The following is a 23076-nucleotide window of genomic DNA, read 5'->3' on the forward strand; positions in this document are numbered from 1 at the left end:
TTTGTAATTGAAAAATTACTCTCATCTGTTGGTAAGTTTGAATAAAAAGTGTTTGGGGCTGCTAGGGTTTGAGTTCAAAGAATAACTGCGGTTTGCCAAGGCAAGAAGTAGGTAATTAAAGCAATGTTTATAGACACACTGAAAGCTTCAAAATGGGACAACTTTAAGGCTAACTTCTAGACTGGAAAGGAAAGAAAGTGAAAATAACCCACAAATGTATTAATGGATGTCTTATTGAATCTTCTAACAGTTCCTGAGAGTTTTATAGTAACTGCAGTTATTATCAGAAAAATGACTGTAAGAGTTATGTTCTGACATTTTCTGTGTATTATGTGGCTGTGAGTTGCCACACCAAACGCTCAATTCACAAGCCAGAACAAGACTTTATTATAAAGCTAACACTGCAGCCACAGTCTATTGTCTGAAAGTTGGCCTCTGTTATTAATTCATGCAGCACCACCAACAGGAATGACTTTGGACTTAAGGTTTGTGTTGCAGATCTCTTGGTGAACCATGAAGCAAAACAGAATTTTCTTTGTAGTTCTGCAGTATATTAAGTCATTGGTGTTAATAGTAATGACTTGATTTGTCTGCAAGTTTAAGAGATGTGATTTCAAAGACATGTACAAGTAGATGTATACACGTAAAATAACCAGGCACCATTTCTATAAGATAATTAATTTTTATTATTTTTCATTTGAAATGTATGTTAAGACTTAGGCTTATTATTTTCTAAATATTTAGTATTGCAGGTAGATATTGAGATGTTTTCATAGCACTTAAAGGTTTAAGTGGGCCTTATCAAATTAGGTGTTTTTTATAGCGATGGCCTCCTGAATTACTGCAGAGAACACATGCCCATTATGAAAAATGCCTTGGTTATTCTAAGAGATCTGCTAGGAAGTATTGATTTGGTTATTTGGAGGTGAGCATTACTTACTTCAGTCTGTTTTTGTTTTTTTCCCCTTTAGCTTCTAGTACTTAGTGTCAGAACAAAATTTCCCATCTTTGAAGTAGTTTCAAAGTAGTAGTAATAGTTTGAAGTTCTACATTAAAGTTGATTTGAAAGTTCAGAGAGGGTCTAAGTTATACAGCTTATATCCAAACAAAACTTAATTTCTGTTAAATTCTTCGGGACAGGAAAATTTCCATTTGAATTGGTTTCTTCTGTAGTTGACATTGTTTAAAGGTCAAGTACAGATATTCTCATTGTGTTCTTTATTTTCATGGCTGATCCAGGTGTGTAGTTGGAGGTCAGGACAGAGCCAGCCCAATTCCTTGCTGTTGCCCTCAGGAGTGGCTCAATCTCCCTTTCCCTCCTCCCCATCTTCCACATCCTCTCCCAAATCATGCCTTTCTCAGGCTTGGACACACCCTGTCCTCCACTGACTCCTGTGCTCATGTGACTGCATAGGAAACCGGAGTGACTAAAATAAGATTGCCTGTTTTGCTGGGTGAGTTTTCTGCACTGAGCCAGCTCCCAGTGTGCTCAGAGAAGTGTTGAAGCCAGACGAGGTGGCAGCAGCAAGGCCCCACGCCTGGGAGGAGGAGGTGAGGAAGAAGCAGATCATCCCATTTTAGCTGCAGCCAACTTTCAACTCACTTGGCTGTGTCACATCACTATCTCTTATGAAATGACCTGGTTTATTTATCTATTTATTTATCTATTTATTTATCATGATGTGCAGCTACATAAACATTTAAGAAAATGATAGTTAATGCCTGAGTATCTGTAAGTACAGTGCTTGGCCAGAGCTGAGCTGGAGTAATCTAATTGATTTAGAGGAATGGTTATACCACTTTCACAGATACACAGATTGGTGACACCAGCCAAACTGATTTATGAAAGCTTAATTGTGAACCCCAACTTAGCAGTAACTTTAATAAGAGTTAGCTGCAGAGTTGTATTTTTTTTTAATTGATTTAGGAGAGAGATTGTTTATCGTTCCCTATATATAGTAACGTGTTCTTAAAAACAGTTAAATAAGTGTAGGAGAAGACTTTTTAAAAGATGTTGTTGCTACTGGAGTTTATTGTGCTTAACAAGCTCATATCTAAAAGTTTTGTAGATGCTTATATGTCTATAAAAACTACCTGTGGGTCAAGAAAGTCTGTGTAAACTCATAATATATACTTCTAGGGTCAGTAGTAAAACGAATGTTTCTATTCCTTTTAGCTACTAATATTTGCTAAGAATAAAGGCAGAACTGCAATCATACAAAGACAATAATAGTTACGCCCTCCTCTCAGCATAGAAAAGATACTGTCAACAAAAAAGGAGTTTTCATTCCAGGAATGAATTTACCCCTCATGTTATAAGGGTCGAAAGCTGCTCATATGAAGTTTTGTAAAATGTGTAAACATTCAAATAAAATTAAGTGCTTGGACTTGATCTACTCCAGGTTTATGGTTTTGGTGCTGAATTTTCCTTATTTCTTTTAATATTTTTCAATGAAAATAGGCATTTAAATTATATTGTTAATTTTTTGTATGTGTGCGAGTAGTCAAATTGCCTTAAAAGTATCTGTCGATCTAAAAAAATGTAATTTAAAATCATGTCTGTTGAAGCCACTTGACATAGGACATCTCTTTACACACCATTATTTTGTGTTGATAGGAACATTTTTTGACATACAAAGTTGTTAATTGAAAGATGTTACATTTATATTTGCTTCATAGAACCTGGGAGGGAGGGGGAAAGCAGGAAGGGACAGTAATTTAAATGAATTTTTTGGAACATTCTGGCTCCCTAAACTGAAAAATAGAAACATAAAAAGAGTTAATTTAATGCTGTGACTAGTCATTGTACAGGCAGAATTGTGATCCTTTTATTGGTCTATATTTAGGCTACATTTTTTTCTGCTCTTCCCTAAAGCTGTCTGTAGCAACTGTAAAATTATTCTAAACCATCAGCAGTAGTGCAACATGTCCTTTACTAAGTGAGCACTTTTCAGGGTATCATAAACTTTAATTAAATTAAAATTTTTTAGCATGAGATTTGAAGGACAAAAATAGAGAATAAGAGATCATTGTGACATCATTTTCACAAAATTCTACATCATTCCAATGAAATACTTTTGCTAAAACATTTGTTGGATGTTTTTACTTTCATTTTTTCAGCTCACTCAGTCACCCACATCTCCAGACATATATTCAGTGTCCCGTATGGATGCTTTCATTGCTGTTCCTTTGTAGTGTATCAAATCCAGTTTTATGTTAAGTAGGTGGGTTGCTGATTTGCCAGCATGCCATTCTGGATTGGGCATTTATGAATTGTTTTTAAGCACCAAAGTGGACAATGAACGCTTTATATCAGTTCCCCAATTAGGAGTAATCATTCTTGCTAAACTTTGGTAAAGAGCTGTAGTATGCGATGAATGTAAAGTATTCATTCCTGGGCTGTTTCTTTTTTTTTTTTTTCTCCCTACATTTTTACTTCAGTACATTTTGTCAAATAGTCTTATGCTGCTTGTTATTTCTGTTCATATTGCAGATTGAGAATGTTGATGTTTGCCTTAGCTTTCTGGCAGCCAGAGGCGTAAATGTCCAAGGTCTTTCTGCGGAAGGTAAGAGAAGCAGATCATCAGAACAAATAATTGGATTCTTTTTTCCTGAAAATTAATTTTCATAATACAAATTATTTGTACTTCTATACCAAACTGCAGCTGTCTTGAGTGGAATTCAAACATAGATTACTATATTACAGTGAGAGAGAGAGTGTGAGAAAAATTTAGATTTCCCTTTAATTTTCCCTTGAAAATGAACCAAGAAATTCAGTATGTTTATGAAACCTAAGGCACATTTTAAAATAATATCTTTATTTTCAAATATATTAATCTTTTCATGTTATCTCCACAATATCAGATAGGTAGAGTTTTTTCCATGTATACATTTCTCATGTATGGGTTTGTGTATGGGTTTCAAAACCACAAACATCGGTGTAAAAATCTTGCTTAGATGTGTAAACTCATGGAATACTATTTTTTAAGAGCATTTATTACCAGTAGTAATGTTGTAAGGATGCCTATGAAATTTATTTCATTATTTTGATATAATGTATTAAGTGAATGAGCAAATGGTCTTGCCGCTTATATTATAACCTTTTTTAATATATTAGTCCTTGCCTGATACACTTATAAAAGTATAAAATCAAAACCATTAAAATACCAATACTTTTAATTAATATGTAATATTTGCCATATTAATATAAAATTAAGTCAGGTGGATACTTTATCTTTTAGATTAATACAATGGATACAAGATTTTGGCCTGTAAAGGATTAAGTAGTTCTGCAAGCTGCTGTGCATCTTCGAAATCCCTTTGACCTCCGTAGCTGCTGAAGCTTTTAGTTATTAACAAGATGCAACCTTATATTATTTTTTTTATTTTTATTTTTATTTTTTTATTTTATTTTTATTACAACTAAAAGATTTTTTAAAAAAATATATATTTTTTTTTAAGAGATGGTAAATTTCATTGATTTTTAGATCACAGAAGAAAAATCTTGAATGATATAGCTAGTGTTTGATTTTAAAATTAACTCAATTAACTCACCATTGTCATCCTTCACCATCTAGTACCTTTCCAGTATCTTAACAGAAGTGTATCATAACTATAACATATATACTGTCTCTTTTTCTATACTTCTCAAATTATGGAAAGATCCTTAACTGATTCAAAGGAACCTCTGTATATACTGTAGATATGATGGTGGGATACTGAATATTTACATGTTGCTATTCATCTCAAAGCTGTTTAGAACTCAATTTTTCAGCAAAGACTATTTTTACATGCATACAAAATAAGAATCAGATGTGTGAAGAGCATAAATTTATTACATGACAATACTCTTTGTTTGATACCATGACATAATACAACACCCGTTTTCCTTTCTACTTCATAAACTTAAAATTGGATTGCATTCTGTAATACATGCCTTCATTCATACCTTTTTTTTTTGCTTTGGAAAATAGTTTTTAAAAGATAGAAGCTTCAACTGTTTGGCATTAAGTGCAAATACTACCAAAAGCAATATTGCTATATAGTTTTAAATGCAAGGACTATTTTAAAAACACTTTTATTAATCTTTAAAACAAAATTTTAATAAGGCAGACTTTGAGTTCTGACGTAAGATTAAAACAAGTTTTGCTGTTTTGCAGTTAGTCGTGACTCCGGTATAAATCTAATGTCTTTGTAGTGACGTTAGTGCAAACTGACACAGAAGTGTGACTCCTTTAAATATACCATTTCTAGCACGTACAGTCCTGAACAATTTGCTTGAAGGGAAGGAATTGAGAAAAGCTGGCATGCTTTTTTATCATTAAATTATCAGGTTACCTTCATAGTGTTTTGTCAGCACATTTATGTTTAAAATTAAGTTTAGAAACAGGTAAGGCTGTTTCTCATAATAGGCTTTGGTGAATGTGTCTTGTCACATAAATTGGGTCATTTATTAATGCATCCTTCAGACAGTTTCTGGAACAGTAAACAATGATCTTAACAAAGATTAAAGATTTCACAACCAGTTTCCCACCTCATTTCAACACTTGAGCAAGGAGGTCTAGAACCAAAGTTGTTTTCCAGTCTTGACTGCAAAATCTGTACTGGAGAACCCAAATGATAAATAATAAACCAGTTGCTACTAAGTAAAACACTCCCCTCCTCTTCCCTACAAGAGTTTAGTACATATTAGAATTTTCATCTTCACAGGGAAGAAGAGGAAGTATGGATACTCAGAACAAATTTCCATTTTGCAAAGTACATAGTGAAGTCCAGGATTGTGTTTGCTTTTGAGAAAAGATCGAGTCTAAGGGCTACAATGCTTGATGGTCTGTTCATGTATACATCAACATTTCACATAATTTTATTAAAAGGAAATTAATATGGTTTAAAATACATTAATATGAAAGTGCTTGTTTATAAACTGTGTTTTAAACATTACCTCAGAAAGGCTATGTAGCACATACAACACAATATTTAGATTTGCAGGAAAGACAGAAAGATTGTAATGTTAGGTTACAAGTCTACTGGCCTAATGAAAACCTTTCACAAGAAGCCCAGTGCCAAAGAAAATTAATAATGAAGATATGAACAGACCTAAGTGCTGCAGATAATTTAATTAAAGCCCCCTGAGTCGTCTTTTTCTGACACAGAGATCTGTTATGAGCAAAGAATAACATTAGCCTTTTAAAACCTTTATCTCAGGCTGGGCAAAGACAAAGAGAAAGGAATGGGATACATGAGGATGCTACTTTGAGTCAACAGAATTTCATATGGGAAGCTATTTTAGCCTCAAGTGAAAGCTGTAGTTTTGAAGTCTTTATTAATCAGTACTGGCAGTCTGACATATAAACCTAGAAAATCATGTAACTGGAAAGTTCAGAGATGTAATCACACACCTTATGGTCACCTCTTTTTATTGTTGTTTTCCATTAATCTGTGTCTCTTATGTTCCTTACTAATTCTTGTGAATGCATATAGACTTATGAACGAGGTTGTTATCATCTCTTTTCAATTTTTTTAGCAGTCATTATTTACTTCCACTGTGCACAGGATTTTACCAAGAATCCAGAAGAGGAATTGAAAGCAACTAGTTAGAAGGGGAGTGTTCCTAAAGCCAGAAAGAATTCAGATTTTACTAATTGTAAAAGAAGTTTCCCTGCTTCCCAAGAATCCTTGTACTTTGTTGCGTCTGTGTACTGTATTCACTTGAAATTATATATATTATATAAGGTTAGGTTTAACCTTCTTTATGACCATGCACATTTGACTCATCATGTGGACATTATGGAGATATGTTTCTTGCAACAATGACACACAAATAATTGAAGATAACAAACAATAACGTATCAGCGACAGTTAACATGTCCCCAATTGTAGAGATAAATGCGGAAAGGCATAAGCATGTATAGGTTTATGTACATAAATGTTTGAGTATAAAACTGTTACAAAGCTGAAAGTGTAAAACCACAGTTTTCACTCATTTCTCTTTTTTTTTTTTTAATAGAAATAAGGAATGGAAATTTGAAAGCCATTTTAGGGCTGTTTTTCAGTTTGTCTCGGTACAAACAGCAGCAACATCATCAGCAACAGTACTATCAGTCTTTGGTGGAGCTACAACAGCAAGTCCCTTCACCTTCAGCTGAAAGCAGCCAGTCCAAAACACACCAAGATATGCAGTCGAGGTAGGTTAAAAAGTTAATTTTCTTATGTGTAAAAGCCTGTTCAAAAAGGAGATGTTCATGTGGAAAAAAAAAATAGTTCACTTTAAAAAAGGCTTAAAAGACTAGCTTTTTTTAATTGTTATTTTTGTACCAGTTATTTTTGCAATAGATGTAGGAAAACAATATTTATTTAAGTGTCTGTTTGGTGTTAAGCTTGCATTTCTTGAGAGTAAAGCTACAGTGAGTGCAGAAAACCTTCCCAATTAAATTTAGTTCAATTTTTAGTTAATTTCAAGGCATTCTTCATATTTGTTTCTACAGTCCTTTGCACAGTAAGAGATGGTTAGCACATCTTCAGGTTAGAATACTGATTATTTTCATGTTTTCCTCACATGGGGAGGCAAAATAGAGGAAAGACACAATAGTTTCATTTATTATAAAATCTTTTTGTTCCCATGCATTGTGTTTTTGAGTGCCTAATTCTATTCGTGTGGTTTTTGATTTTTTTTTTTTACTTTGAAGAAGTTTTTTGTTTCTTTTAAGAGGACAATTTAAGATTTAGTTAGTAAAGCAAGAAATTCAACAGAAAACTGTTGAATTACATTACTCTCAGACTGAAGCTGAAGAAATATTTTCAGAAAGTCGTTGCCTATTGGCCATGACAAAAGAATCAGTTTAAGTACAAATTTCTATTCAAATGGAAAGAGTATTTTCAGAGTATACTTTACTGAGGAAAAAAAAAAAAAAACTATTCTCATATAGGGCTATGTAAAGTGAATTTTTAATGAAGAACTTTATACATTGCTCTGTAGGTATTAATACTTGTTTGTACTTGTTTGATTTAATATTTTCTTGTTTAAAAGATTTTGCAAACTTCATTAACAATTGCATATCTAGAATGTGATAAATCCATGAGTAAAAGTATCAGACTACAATAATTAAATTTTGGTTCTTGAGTCCTTAACATCTAAAATACACTTTCCTGTTTATAGTAAACAGCCTATTTCTTCAGTTGAGTAAACCTTTTGCACTTCAGCCCAATAGAAATCTTTGCCTTGAATTTAAGAATGTTATAAAAATAAATTTATAGCAAAATATTTTTGGTGGCATTTCTGATTACCTCATTTGATACAAAAATTAAGATACACTTGCATTTGCCTGGGACACTACAATGTGAAATGCATTTTTTTTTCTTTGCTTCTGAAAATTAATCTCTTTGAATGCTTTTTCTGTGAAGTTTGCTATTAACATGTAATGTAGGGAATTACGGCACCATCCGGGAAGACTCTAAGCACTCTGAACATTTTCTGAAGTTGATTTTCTGCTTTCTGTAAGACATTTAAGAGGACATTACATCTTGTTATTCAGAAATCAGACGTTGTTTTCTATCATAAGGAAGATATTTTGATTGTGGGTCTAGAAGTGTTCACTGCTTTAATCAGTGGAATCAAGGGCTTAGCCAGCTGTATGCAAATACCTTTGGTTATTGGGTTTTGTTTAGAATTTAGTAAAACTGAAACATTTTCTGCTTTTCCAATTTAGCCATGGTGTATTTTTAATAAAAATAGTTATCGTGTTCCTTTGTATATCACCACTATTGCAAGGAATTCTGTTTGTCCAAAAAAGCTTGGAGCAAAGCAGTTGTTTATGATTTGGAAGACAGCGATTGCACACTAGTCCTTTGTCTGCTCAGGAACGGTCGGCAAAGGGGGGATGGAATTTTATAAAGCTTTTCTTTCATTATAATTTCCAAGATCTCACGGTCCTTCAGTGCCTATTTCTCCTCTTCTCCTTTGTTATGAACATACTTCATTATGGAGAAAGGCAATCTTTCTGTGTCCAAAATCCCAGTTTTCATACTTTCATAAAATGACATCCCAGGATGGTTTAACGGGATTTCTACTTCCATCAGTGTGCTTTAGACTTCCTAATTTAATGCTGGGAGTCTAATATCACCTCACTCCTTTATATTTATATACATATTGTTGATAGTTATTTATAATCATATTTCAGCTACAAAATTTTTCAATGTAAAAAATTGTTATACCAAGATTAATACTGTCTTTCTTATTTCCTACCTATAAACTGAAAGCAAGATTTTGTCTGTTTCCTTTCACATATACATAAATTGAATTTTTCTCACCAGAAATTTCTGTACTGTCTGAGAGAGTAAGATTTTCTCTACCCATACATTTTCCATAAAGGCTGTAAAGATAAAGGAAGGTCCCTAGTTCTGAAAAGTGTCTGAATGAAAGATTTTTATCTTCTGTTGTAAATGCTTCTAGTATTCTGAGCAGTTAGCAAAACAAGGAACTCCAGAACTTAGAAACAAACAAATATAAATATATAGATAAATATGGATTTTTTTTTAATATAAATTTTCTCTTTCATTTGCCATTGTTTTGAAGTAATAATAGGAAATTACAATTACATGTCCACTTCTAAGAAGAAATTACTGCATTTGAAAAATACGGTCTCCTCAAATACATGTGCATATACAAGTGTCTTTTGATTTAAACTGTATATAGAAGACTTAGCAAGCCTTCCCTTCATAGCAATCATATAATTTAACTCTATATTTTTTCCATCAAAGCACATATTTTGGAAAATCAAAATGATTTGCCAAACAGCCTTTTTAATCTTAAGCTAGTAATGAGTAAATAGAGGATTCCATTTAGATTCCATTATTTCCAAAATATTAAATTAATAGAAGACAACTCCTTTGATGGGATTCATCTTGCCTGCCTTTTGCTGTGGACAGGTAGCTTACATGTCTCACAAGGCTAATTTCTAAAATATGATTGCTTTCATGGCGACCATGTCTCAGCATTAATTACAGGGGTAACTAGATGACCTTTAAAGGTCTCTTCCAACCCAAACCATTCTATGCTTCTGTGATTCCATGACTGACTGATTTAAGGGCAGAATTTCCAGAAGGTCCTTGTGAACTCATATACTGTTTCATTTGACACTTGAGACTTTTAGATATGTTTGAGAAAAAAAGTATTTTCATACAGATTCTTGAACCTTCCTCCTTCATTGAATGAAGAATAATGAGAAGTAGTAAAACCTAAGGTGTGTAATAAAGTCACATTTTTTTCCTATGTTGTTACACATAATTATTAACTCAATAATGGATAATCTAACTTATATCAATAATAGAGTAATTTTGCATTTTTTTTCTAAAGCAGTGGTGATAAAACTAGCTATTTCATATTAAAGACAATTTATTACAAGTTTATAAAGCAGCAATGACTCCCTTTCTCTATTAGCCTGTTGCAGTTCTAAATGTGCCTTTAAAAATTCTTAATATGTTCTGTTTTCTTACATTTTATACTGTGAAAAGTATATGGTGTATATATTGGGAAAATTATTTGGGAAATACACATAACGGAAATTCTTTTCCATTAATTTGGTCTGTGGTCCTTTATTACCTAGCAATAGTTCTTTTGGATTTTCCAGAGGAGCAAGTAAAATCACTTCATTAGTAGGGCAGAAGTGAGATAATGAACACAGTAGACAATGGCACATTCATGTTTACTCAGTAATAGCTTAGTTCTTCAAAGCTATTTTGACTAAATTTTAAAATAGTTTGTGAAAATTACCTTATGGGTAGATGACAAAAAATATTTTTGAACCATTATGTAAATTTAAATATGCTTAGTGTGTACCTTTCATATGTGTGTGCACATACAGGCAGAACCAAAACAAATATACTATATATTTTACAGACTTTTTACTTTCTATATATTTTACAGACTTTTTACTTTTTAAAAGCACTCTGTTTCACATTTCATGTAACGATTAAAGTCTTTGAAATTATGTCTTTATAATTGCAGATACTCTTAAGTTATATTATTCTCAGGTCCTAACAAATGTATCTACATTTGGTCAGTGTGACAACACTTTTGTGTTCCTAATCCCATGTAATCTGTCCCTAACCAAGCTCAGAATTGTGAAAAGTGTACACACTGAAGCTTGCAAGATTCTGCATGTGAAAGAGTCTCATTGGCCTATGTAATTCGAAGCACAACAGCTAAATTTCAAATTAAAATCTAAAAAGAAAGAAGAAAGTTGATTTATGGTGAATGGAATTTCAATGCAAAGAATATGTTTTATATATGGTAGACTGTAATTTTTTACTGCTAAGTATAAGAACTCTTAAAATGATTTAGACAATTAGTGGAAAAGTCTGTGGTAAATAATAAATGGTAACTCACGGGAGAGAACAGTTTTAAATAGGATTTCTGATTTCTTTTTATCCTAAAATTTCCTACATTCTTGTATGACTAGCTGTGGGAATTGAATACTTCAAAATCTGAGGTAGGCACTTCACTATTTAGTTATGACTTTGTTGCTGCTTTGAGATTTTGTTAAAAAAAAAAAATACCGTGCTGGTGGCCTTATTTATATCTGTCAGTACAGATACATGACAACAATGGTTACATTATATTTTTATGCTTCACTTTGCTAGTGGATTCCATTATCACAGCAATACATCTAAACGTTCTACAGTGATGATCTTTCAACCACCCAGATACTAAGAGAAAACACATGTGGATGAAAGAAGTTCTGTCTCATTTATGGATTAGGCAGTAACTGGTTTCAGTAAGCTGTCAGCAAAATTCCACAAGACGGACAAACTATTTTATCACGTACAGGAATGATGAGCACAGCTTGAGGTCCAGATGGATTTTGTTAAATTTGTTATATTAAAAGAGCACCCTGGTTTTCCTAAGCGCATAAACAAAGTTAGGTAGCTGATTTCTACAGGCAGTTGCATATATAACTAATGTAATGAACTCGGTTTCATGTTGCCTCCCTCTTAGAAGTACTGGGGAAAAAATGAAGCATATTGGACACACAGCTTGTGCTGTGTGAAACAGTAATGCAAATGTAGTGGTTATGATTATGAATTTAAATAGCTCCATGCCAGACTACTGGCAATTCCTATGCCAATCTTGGTTCCACCACTGTCAGTTTAGAAAAAGGCCTTTATTTCAGTATTCATGAGGTTTAAAATACAACCTTAAGAGTCGGTGCAATGTGCATTGCACTGACAAAGGCTAAAAAATGAAATGTGTGAACAGTCATTTCTCTGTTAATCAAAAGCAAAGTGATGAACCTAGACACTTCTCTATCCTTAGCTCTTGTCATTGCTAGTCACTTGGTTTTAATGAAGAGAATCAGGTATGCTGTTCCTGCTTTGTCCACTAAAGAATCATTATTCAATGACTGCAAAGAAGAAAAATCAGGAAAAGGTTTATTTCTTCTTTTACTAGTAGGGTCCTGAGCAGACAAACTATTAGCCAAATCTGATGTGTTTTTATGCATCTGGGAGATAATGCAGAACGAATTGCATTGCTTAGTGTGATTGCACAGGTATGTGCAGCAGCTGACCTTCAAACGGACCTTTGGCCTTTCATTTTACTTTAAATGAGATATCCTTCTATCTTCAGAATCAGTTTTGGCCCCCCTTCCATACCTTAAAGACACAATCATTACAGTCCTTACAATTTCCAATGAAAGGAACTTCTGATGCCTTTACAGACCAGGGCATGAAGTTCCTTCATCCTTGTAGTCCTGATCAGAGCCCAGGTAACTAAACTATGTAGTATCACTGTGTACTAATTAAATCAGTTAGCTGTGTGCCTAAACAAATAGGTTACATGTAACAATGTTGAGTTGCATAAATCGTAGATTTATTCCTGTGATAAGCACTATATAGGTTATCGGGAAAAGTGATTCTTCTTGCATATTCCATTTGTTTACCTCACACAAATATCAAATTTATTTACACATTTTATATAACTCTTATTGCATGCTGGAGCTTATTGCAATTTCAGGCGTTCTCTAGGCCACGTCTATGATATGTTGGCAGAGCAACATCTAAAAAAGACACCTTCATTGCCTCCTAAATATTAAGATTTCTGTCAGTTTCATTTGCAACTATTTTATTTTTTTCTAAAATGGCTGAGTTTTGACACAGTATGCAAAGAAGCCTGAGCAGTATTTGTAGTTTCATAATACACCCTTCTGTTGCAGATGACCAACTTAGAAATTACTGTACTCAAAAGGGATACTTTCTGATGATGGCATATTACTGTCCTTTCTGATAACCTTCATACAGAAAAGGCAGAACAATGCAATAGCAACAATGTATTTTTCACATACCTCTTCCACGTAACCCATCCTCTCTAAGATAAGAAGATAAGTAATAATATTGCTAAAGTTTAACATAAGGAAAGAAAATGAATTTGAAAGGGACTTTCAATTTCAGAACGAAATGGTCTCTCTTATAGCCATAAGATAATATAGCACATAGTAGAGAGAACACATAAAATATAAAAATGTAAATGTTAAAGGATTATATATCATCTTAATAGCTTTTAAGATTTCTTTAAACTTTTTAACTCTTATTTAAACTGATCTCTCAGAAAGTGATCTTTTACCTTCCTACATAATTCTATGGGCTGGTTCCTGAAAATCTTGTTCTTTATTGGTTGTGTTATTTATTGTGTTCTGCAGTTCTTCTCTACAAAGTATCTGATGTTTTTCTGAATATCTGCTTTAGAAACTTGTGACATAGTTACTCTGATTTCTCCTGTTAATAAATTAACTCTGCCACCGGCTTATTTTTTTTCACTGCTCTTGTTCTGTTTGTATTTCAAAATGGAACTGTCATCCTTTCTTGTTGTCTGTTCTTGCAGTTTTCAAAATAATGTTTTAATTCAGTTTAGTGACAATTTCCATTCTGTGCACTTCAGATATTTTCATTGTCTGGCACTTCTCTCCTTTGCCTCTGATCACTCATTACATTTTATTTCAAGTTTGATGCACTTGGGCTGTAATTTTCACTGCTGCTAATCCTGATCTTGTAGAACTTAATAGCAATTTTTTCATTCATCTTTGTAGCATCAGAATCCAATATATATATATATATACATAAAAGGAAAAGAAGACTTAGAATATAGAGATTTTCTCTTCAATCATTCTTTGTTGCTCTGCCTTCCCTCTCCATACTAATCCATTAATTCTTCTCATTCTCTGAAAGTGAGTTCTCATGAACTTTTGTCCATGAATCTTTTTCTTTTCCTGGCACCTATGTAATTCTGATGGCTTGCAAACATTTGATGTTGCCTTATTATCTATTCTAAAGCAACATGTTTTTATTTATTCCTCAACAGATTCCTTGCTGGCAGTGTACAACTTGATCTTTCTCTTGCATTCATGCAACCCTTTTAGTCAGTTTCACATTTGTACTGTTACTTTCTTTGCTACTGTCAGTCCTTTCTGTCCACTTTATCTCAATATTTTGCAGACTGCTGCAAATGTGATCTGCTACTATTGTTCTTTGGCAGATATCAGTTAATGAAAGGACATTAACTTTTTTTGGCAGCTATGGATGAATTTCTCTCTTCTCTTCATTGACAAAAAAAAAGTAAAAAAAAAAAAGGTTAAAAAAGTAAAAAAGTTTAAAAAAAAAAAAGGACAAGTCCATACACTTCCAAAGAAGTGCAGGCAGTGTTGTTTATATAATTAGTGTCCATAGAAAATTGGTTAAAATAGAAGTGAAAAAATGAGCTTACTTTATATTTAAAATTTACCACACTTAAAAGAGAAAATTTATCAGCTTAGGAAAATTGCTTATATATGTGTTTGGTTTTTGGTATGTGTTTTTGAAAATACTTATACATAGCTAGTTGTTGTTGGAAGTTTTTCTAATTTCTTTATACTGCATAGATCTTTACTGTATTGGAGTGAATGGGGAGATCCAACAAAATATACTCTTGAGTATCATTTAATACCTTAAATAAGAACAGCCTTAATTACATGTTAATTGGTTGATTGATGCAGGTTTATAGCAATCCCAACCATTCTTTAGGATGTATTGATGAATATGGATTTTCTGGAAATCTGTGAGAAGTTTCAAAAGACAATGGTTGCAGATTTGGAAGTACAACAATTCCAGGCTTTGTGGCAGCCCCTTCTTCCTTCTGTTTACGAGAAACCTCTGTTACAGTTTTATTGTGTTGAACTGTGATACAGAATGGTGGCATACATTGCTGTATAGATCATCTGACATATTATTGTTCAAGATCATAAATGATATGGAGATAAGGTCATAAAAAGGTAAGCTGGATCCCTAAGTGCATAGCCCTGATTCTAGTAGCAGGCAGAACATTGTTGGCTGATTTGTTCAGAATTTTTTTTTTATTTATTTTTTATTTTTTTAAGATTTTTTGTGCTGTTTGAGGCGAGTTACATGTCAGGTTAAGCACAGTAGATAACTAGCACATTTTCCACTTTGTTGATATGCTTTTAGGTTCTTTAAGGTTCTGATCTCACATATTCTTTCAATAAATTCCATAAAATTCCTGCAATACAAATACTGGGACCAGGGTAGAAACTGTGTAGTTGCTGTGATGGATGACTTGTTCTTATTACAAGTCACTGTGTTCTGTGTGAACAAAAATGTTGATGCAAAACTGGGTTATCTGAGTTTCAGTTTATGATGATCTGTGAACAACAGGCAAACATTGAAAACACAATTTTACTCCTATCTCCAAGCCTGAATCAGACGCAGATAGACTTATTGTATAAGATACTGGAATTTCAAAGAGCAGAAGGGAGAGATGCCCACTTAATAGAGAACAGATGACATGGTATGAGCTAGAGTTCTAACCTGAACCATAGACATTTCCTCCCGTGAATGAAAAAATTAATATATGTTTGTGTGTTACATGTATATATCTCAGTATTATATATCTACACAATACAAAAGTATGTATGTAAATTTTATATAGATATATATGTAACTTTTTTATAGGTAGATACTTGCATACATATAGTATATATACATATGTTATGTCACAAGGGTTAGTCTAAAAAAGGAAAAGAAATGTCAAAAATATATTGTTCTTTGGAAAATCAGTTTTTTGGTTTCCTCCTCAGTCTTCCTTGAATGTTCATTTGAGGAGCCAGAGATCTTTTTGCTGCCCAGATTGTTTGGTATAGTGAGGAGCTTGGAAACTTTTGTATCCTGTGGCCTCTCTCCCAGCAGGCTTGGGATTTGGAGTCAGGTGAACCTTAGAATATTATATATTCTGCTTTCTCCCAGGCAGGCTGATGAGAAGTATGCAGTCAAGGAGCTTATTTTGTTCTTCTTGTTGTTTTTCTTTTTGTTTTGTTTTGTTTTGTTTTTAAAAAGAGAAAATGTTTACAGCACAATCAAGATCTTGTAGGATTTTTTTTTCCATTAAAAATCCTTTATTTAAACTATATATATATATATATATATTAATCAAGAAATCATTCTGATAGAAGAGTCTTAAACAGTTGTGGAGTGCGGTCACCCTAGTGAAACAAATGCACTTTATAAAATCAACAGCATATTAAAATTCAAGTATGCCAAGGTAGATCTTTGATTACATACTGCAGACCCCTTTGCCTTTTAAGAGATTGCATAGCTGGCATTTTAGAACCACCATGCAACTCATTAGAGGAAAGCGGCTACACTGCTCTGACAGTGTGATGTAATGTGATCCTTTCGATCTTTCAAAAGACTGTTAATGAAAAGTAGATGATATGCAGGCTGACACTGCATGGGTTACTTTTTGAAGAAGGAGGTTAAAATATTTTCAGCTTGATTCATGCTTTGTATCCGGGTTCATATAACCTTAATTCTTCAGCTTTTACGTGTTATAGACACTTTCAAAGAGCTTCTTCTTTCCTGCTATATCATCCTATTTGTATAGCAGAAAGACACTTTTTCTGCCATTTTAGTCTAGAGTCCAGCAGTCACTTGTCTTTCCTTTTCATCTTCTTTGCTCTTATATGCCCATTTCAGTTGAACATTTCACTTCACTTTTAGTGGGAGGGCACTTAAGAACCTTTGGTATTGTAGTTTATGTTGACTCCCTAGGTTCCCCTACATCTTTCATGACCATTTCTTAAACCGTTTTATCCTGCCTGCAACTGCATGCCCTCATCCAAGTCCCCATTTTGGTGGAACACAGTGCATCTCTCCCTAGAGTGACTGACTGTGCTGCACAGCCTCGTGGTGCAGTGCTGAGTCCTGGTTCCTGCAACTAGACTGGCTGTGGTATAACTCTAGGGCTTCCCATTAGCACCTCAGGGTAACCACAGTCTGTAACATCTGCACTGCTTCCTTCTCAGTACTTCTCCAGCTACCTCTGTGCTGAACTGCCTTTCTGGGCAACCTCAGCATGTTTATTCCATTTTCTCACGGTTTTTCACCAAGGAACCACCAATGTCCAGTGTCACCATTTCATCTCTGTTGTGGTGGCTAGAGTTTCCCTTGATTGTGGGAGAAAATATGGGTGTTTGATTTCCACGTGGAAGCCAGCGTTGAGTCCAGTTGATTTCTAAGAATTTTGGATCAGATGCATTTATACAATCTTACCTCTTTTGAACAGGATTTGCTTAACCAGAAGTATTTGCCTGCTCTTCTTCTATGTGTTAGAAAGAAGGGGAGAGCTAAGCATGTTGCCAGAAGCCTCCTGGCCTGCTCCTGGCCCAGGCCCAGGGCTGTGCTGGCCCCAGCATTGCAACACTGAGCCCCAGCTCTGGGCCGTCTCTCCAGGAGCAAAGTGGTTGCCTGCAGGCTCTGCAGACAGTGTTGGTCTCCTCCATAATTCCCGTGTTCCCTTCCTGAAAATGGGCCACAGCTGGGCTTTGCAGGCAACTCCTGTGGCTTCTCCCAGGAGTCAAAGCTGACACTGTGTCGGGGAAGAATGCTTGTAGGAGTATTACAGCAATGGAAAGGGTCTTGGGAGCAGAAAGATAAGAACCAGGGACTTTCAAAATCCCCCTTTCCAGCCCTCTGACAAGTAAAGCCTTCCTTGTCCTAAATGCTGCGACACTAAATTTCTGCTGTCTGGACTATTAACATGCATCTGTGCTGCTTTATTGCAGGAACATATTTATTGTACCTTTGAGTGAATCTGTAAGCATAAATAATTACAACTTCAAGCAAAACAGGTTTATTTTTCTGACTGCCAGATGTTACCCACCAACAATTATCAGATAGGATGAAGGGCAACAGATAAATATTTGTTCATACATTTAGAATAGCTCTAAGAGAGACTGGACTTTAGATGTGTTGCATTTCCTATTTGTAACATTGCAGCCAGAAGTTGGGAAACAGGCATCTGTGCAAAGCTTTAATTGGTCCAACACATCAAATGCTAATTGTAAAGGAAGACCCAAAGTCATTAGGAGCTTGATGCATCTAGTTTCTGAGCTGTTAAAATTCTCTTTTTCTCCTTCATTTATTAAATTACTTTGAAAAATAAATTTGTCCAATCACAGTGGAAATGTTGCTATACTATTTTGACACATCCATCAATGCCTTTCAGGACTGTCTGTCAAATTTGAAAACGGTCTATAGGCTGACGTTTCATGAATTTGGAAAGGAAAGAGATTTTTCTAGAAAGTATTTCCAGATAGATTCTTCATATATTAATTCTTATTAAAATATATGCTTTTTTAATGTGTTGTCTGTCTGTGGGCTAGCTTATCAACAACTCAGCAACTGAGTTCATCACTGAGATCAAGTAATTTGCCTCTTTGGAGTAGCATTGTTTGAAGTAGGAAAGCTACCAGGCACTAGGCAGATCTTTCATCTTCTTCAAGCAGTGGTTAAGATGCATCGTATTCTCTCTGCTTTTCCAACTCACTGTCCGTGTTGATTGTACTATGTATCATTTAACCTTCCACAACATAAATACACTAAAGTTTTATTTGACATTCCATTTTTCTCACAAACTTCTTAGTTTAGTCAATGGAGATAACCAGCTAACCTTTTCTAGATTCCTTCATTTTAAATAAGTTGAAAAAAAAAAAAGAAGAGTGGAAGATCTTACCAAAAGATGGGCTTACCAAAGAAGATCTTACCAAAAGATGGGAAAAGATTCAAGCACAAATTTAGCAACTTCAGTAAAACATCCTATGTCACATTTGTAGCATGTCTAGTTATTAAGAAAAATAGCTGTAAATGAAATACAAAGTAATATACTAATGGCTATATAAATAAAAATATATAAATAGAAATCATTATGATATTATTACAGTTTATTACAATTCCCACAGAAGTTATAGTCATATGAAAGAGCACTTTGTCAGCACTACTGTGAAGATATATATCACAGGACTGAATGATGCATTTATATGTTAAATGATTTGGTTTTGCCTTCTTAAGACTAAAGTAGTCTCCCTTTTATTTATTCATTGAATGCACATGTGCCATTTGTGTTTGCCAGGCACAGAGGCAGTGCTGAACCCCTTACTGGGTAATAAATTGGTAAAGTAACAATAATCATGCAACACATTCAAGTGTCACTTTGACCCTTGGTTTGTGCCTTTGCCCTAATCCTCTTCAGAACAGCCATGCCTGTATGGGAAGACTTCTTTCCTTTAAGGGCTTCTTCTATCTGCTCTACACTGAGTCTGTCCAATTCAGTGGGCCGGCAGAAATTGCTTAATGCTTTTCTGGTACAATCAGTACCACCAGGTTTTTCATATAAGTGCTGCCAGTCTACAAAGTTGGGACTAAATTATTATGGTTCCTGCTACTACTCAGAGGAGTTACTAGAAGATGCAGAACTGTAAGAGACAAGAGCACTATGTGACTGTCAGAGCTTCTGCTTACTCATTTTCCTATCACTTCCTTAAGAATGTAAGGAATTTGATTTTGTGATTGCACCTGAGTATGACCTTAGGCTGTGTGGATCCCAAAGGATGCACCTGTTTACTGTATCTGAAATTACTTGGTAGGAGGCCTTACCTTAGCTATACCTTTTACACATCCCCTATGCAAAAGACTAAAAGAATAAAGGCATCAATTTGCTGTTTAGCAATGACATATTACTGGGTGTTACAAGGAACACATAGTTTTTTACCCCTGTAGCACAGCATATTTTATGTTGCAGAAATACTACTTGGATGTCTTAAGAGACTAAGGTGCATTTTCCTATGAAACTTAACAATGAATCTAAGCACGTGTGATGGCTTCCCTAATGAAGCCTTTGATTGATTGCGTGGGTAATGCATCACTTACGTATGTGAACTATGGGGCCACACCAGTAATGAAAACTATGATGGGATTCTCCTTCTACATAGCTCTACTGTCAGACAGGTCACCTTTCTTTAGTACGGATTCTTCTGAGTCCATGCTGGCTCTGGTACAGCAACCTCTTCCTACCTACCAGATTGTGAACCCATTCAATTTGCTGGAGGTGCTTTTAGTTGTATATTCACGTTTCGTACTTTTCATGGGTGCAAAAACACCAGCACAAAGTTTTAAGGTGCACTAACAGAGCTAGAATTCAGTCACTGTGGCCTGAATTGTTTATTCCTAAAATAACTTCTAGCAGATGACAAAATGTATAACAATATACATTATTTCATAATCTGTGCATTGCATCTCATAAAAATCTGCATGTTACATTACTTCATGTTTTTGCCAGTTAATTTGTGTTTTCTCTCCTTGTTCAATTTGCATTCATTAACTCATAAGTGTGGTAAGTGTGTTCTTTCTATACATGTTCAAAGAAATCCTTTAATTCAATTTCTCTGTTTCTTCTCATACAGTCTCACAGCCAGATATGCAACTCAGTCTAATCACAGTGGAATTGCAACCAGTCAAAAAAAGACTTCTAGGTCAGTTAAATATCTCTAATTTATTGCTTATTAGCGATACTCAAGCAAGTCAATGTCCATTGGAAGTTTATCCTTTGGACAAAAGTGGACATTAAAAAATGTGTATTTATGTTATGCGTGCAAGCTTTGCAACAATGAGCTTTGCCATGGGAAAGCCTCGTGTGGACTGGAGGGAGCTGATTTTACTGTATATTGGCAATATTTCTGGTTGTTATGTATTTTGCATCTTGGTATCCTGCATGTAAAAATATCAGGTGGGGAGGATTAGTTGGTGATTTTAGTGCTCTCTATTTTCTGGCTCAAATTCTTTCTTTAGTCACAAGCAAAAAAAAGTCTGGGACCCCATCCCAATTCCCAGTAGGTGTTCTTCTGCATGTATTGCAAACCCACCTGAGAGGTTGAGTTCACAGAGCCAAGATCACACAGAAGCAAAACAAGAGTGGAAAAAAGAAGCACGTTCAAGAGTTCTGCTCCTTCAAGAGTAGCCCACACACAGTCACTGCTAGAGAGATGCTTTGTTTTGGCTGTCATTTGACAGAACTGTGTGTAGGAGCTGCCCTGTTTGAGATTTCATCGATACTTTTAGCACTATGAGCACTAAAATCTACAAGCCAGGTTGCAAAAGAAAGAAGCTGAGATGTAAAGCTTACTCTTGTTTCTAACATTTTTTTGTGTGTGTGTGGTGGGTAATTAATGTGTTCATTAATTACTTTTTGTTGCTGTACAGTTCATTGGTGAGAACAATGAACTATAAATTGTGTAATCTACAGTAAAGATTGCATTTTGCAATGTAGTGCACTAATATGATTTGAGTTGCTGGTGATAGCTTGGAATGAGCTATACCACGGTCCAGTTGCTTTGCACCTGCATTTATAGGTCTTCAGTTTTTCTTATTGCTCATGCTCCTGTCTTGTCCGCATTCAATATGTCGGGGTTTACAGTCTTAATGTCTAATACTTTAAATCTGTGGCAGTGTTTCCGAAGCCTGTTCAGAGGTATGTGACTTGTCCCTTATCTGTTATTCTCCTCTTTGCATTTCCTTAGCTGCTTAACATGATTCTGCAAGAGAAATTTAAAACCTGAATTCAATTAAAAAAGACAGCAAATGAGGTAAACTGGAAAGTGTGCAGAGCAAATGGCCTCATGTATAATGTGCGTACTGTGGCAAGTTCTCAAATTCTGGCATGCAGAATATATGCATAACTATTTTATATTTTAACAGAACAGATGAGTTTCCAGCGTTGCACATGCCTTCTCATTGCTTTTTTCATTACCTTTGACAAACGATCTCAGGGCTCTCACTGCCTGTCAAATTAGGGTAATGAGAAGGAGCAAATGGATTTTTAAGTTTGTTTTAGTGCATTCTTCAGGGAACAGAAGATCACTAGAATTCACGGGTCACAGTAAAGGTTAGCACGCGTGCAGCTGCAGAGCAGAGACAGTCTGCTGTGGGCTCGGCACAGAGACTAGCAGGGCAGGCTTGCGGCCAGAAAGAGCCATGAAAATAACAAATGGATTAGCTCTCTGAGGCTTAAATTGGTGAAGGAAGAGAACGTGGAGCTGTTTACACGTGTTTGCTAATGAAAATAAAATTTGAACATTTTTGTTATACCCATGTATTCAACAGAAAAAGTTCAGAAGAAATCTAGAATGTTGTAATTCTTCGTAACCTGATTTCTTTTTCTCCTTTCTCATGCTGTTCTTTCATGATGTAGTGAAACTAACAGAATTCAATAGCTCTGATATGATTTGCATTGACACCATTAAAACCATTATATCATCCCCATAAGTGAGAAACAGAAGATAGATATTCTTCTCCTATGGCAAAAGTATCTTGCTGAGTTAAGCATTTCATTTTGTCTGTCGGAGAACAACAGCGGAAAATGAAGTGGCCCACAAAGATGCTGAAGAAGGTTTGAAGCAAGCATATATTAAAGAATCTTTCATAAGAGAACAGATTCAGGCAGAAAAAAAGATGCAGGCTTATACATGCCAGGGACAACGGGGTCCACATTTTTTTCATAGCTTAGCCACACAGTAAGGTACAGATGGTGGCAGCAAATACTAACAAATGAACTGTATCGCCTACATTGTATCGTTTTATCAAAAAGGTGTACATTCATCTGTAGCATCTATCTAAAATATATATTTGCAATATTTTTATTTAAAATAATAAGCTCACAAGCCTAAAGAAGTAGAATTGCTTCAACCAATAGCATTCTGAAAATAA

The 23076-nt window shown here is 34.7% G+C and overlaps 1 protein-coding gene across 1 annotated transcript in view; it reads left to right on the forward strand.

Moving 5' to 3' along the window:
* The window catches only part of NAV3 (neuron navigator 3), a 423218-nt gene that overhangs the window by 257267 nt on the left and 142875 nt on the right, over positions 1-23076 (forward strand). The window contains 3 exon segments of the mRNA XM_083807523.1: positions 3494-3566; positions 7007-7184; positions 20778-20846. Coding sequence (XP_083663649.1) covers positions 3494-3566; positions 7007-7184; positions 20778-20846 — 320 coding nt within the window.

The sequence above is a fragment of the Anser anser genome, assembly GCF_964211835.1.
Source record: "Anser anser genome assembly, chromosome: 1".
Classification (NCBI taxonomy): domain Eukaryota; kingdom Metazoa; phylum Chordata; class Aves; order Anseriformes; family Anatidae; genus Anser; species Anser anser.